This window comes from Gavialis gangeticus, unplaced genomic scaffold (assembly GCF_001723915.1).
Source record: "Gavialis gangeticus isolate Ggan-Ray unplaced genomic scaffold, GavGan_comp1, whole genome shotgun sequence".
NCBI classification, from domain to species: Eukaryota; Metazoa; Chordata; order Crocodylia; family Gavialidae; genus Gavialis; species Gavialis gangeticus.
The window spans coordinates 10,739,814-10,740,504 of NW_017729034.1; the positions used below are offsets into that span (position 1 = coordinate 10,739,814).

Consider the following 691-nt stretch of genomic DNA (forward strand, 5'->3'; position numbering starts at 1 on the left):
GTTAATGCCTTTATTTCCATAACAGCCATGTCATCTCAGCTTTAAGACTAAGTCATGAATAAGCAGGAAGGAGGAAGACCTATCCACCATTTGTGTTAACCATTTTTCAGGAAATTAAACAAGGATAGATAGGATAGCACTTAGGCACCTAATAGGTGTTGCAGGATCTGGCACTAAATGCATTCCTATTCCAACCAACTCAGAAGCCACAGAGCCATTAGATGTTTGAATTCCTTTGTGCCTCCTTTTTGGCTTGGTACGATACCTTGGCAACTACATTTGGTCTACTGGATATGCTCACAGGCAAGCCAAAAATGGCCCTTACACCTTTATCCCCATCTAAGCTTTCCCAGAGAGTTCCACTCCTTTACTTACAGTCACAAAGTCCAGCTTCCTTTGAGAGGCCTTCGGGATCTCAAAAGGCTTCCACCTCAGCTGGATGAGAACAAGCAAAACATTGGGAAGAAAAGGATGCTATATTATCATGTGAAAACTGCAAAAAGAGCAAAGGCTCGTACCCAGCCTTCTGTTTCCCAATCTACTTTCTCTTCAATGAGGGGGAAGAATGTTATCTGCTAAAGTAGGCTGTTGTCTACAAGAGCTCATGCTCCTCTAAAGTACCGCCCTGCACTAACTTCTGCCTGACTTCTGGCTAACTGAGGTAACCAACTCTCTGTTTAGAGAGGCTGTG

General features: G+C 43.6%; 1 protein-coding gene and 1 long non-coding RNA gene across 2 annotated transcripts in view; one reads left to right on the top strand and one right to left on the bottom strand.

Annotated features, from left to right (window-relative positions):
* Positions 1-435, top strand: part of LOC109304370 — an 18,623-nt gene extending 18,188 nt beyond the window's left edge. The window contains exon 3 of the long non-coding RNA XR_002099376.1: positions 354-435. This is a non-coding gene — a long non-coding RNA (uncharacterized LOC109304370). The remainder of the gene's footprint in view (positions 1-353) is intronic.
* HGD (homogentisate 1,2-dioxygenase) overlaps positions 1-691 on the bottom strand; it is a 67,517-nt gene that overhangs the window by 24,308 nt on the left and 42,518 nt on the right. Inside the window, exon 5 of the mRNA XM_019526860.1 lies at positions 376-435. Coding sequence (XP_019382405.1) covers positions 376-435 — 60 coding nt within the window. The remainder of the gene's footprint in view (positions 1-375; positions 436-691) is intronic.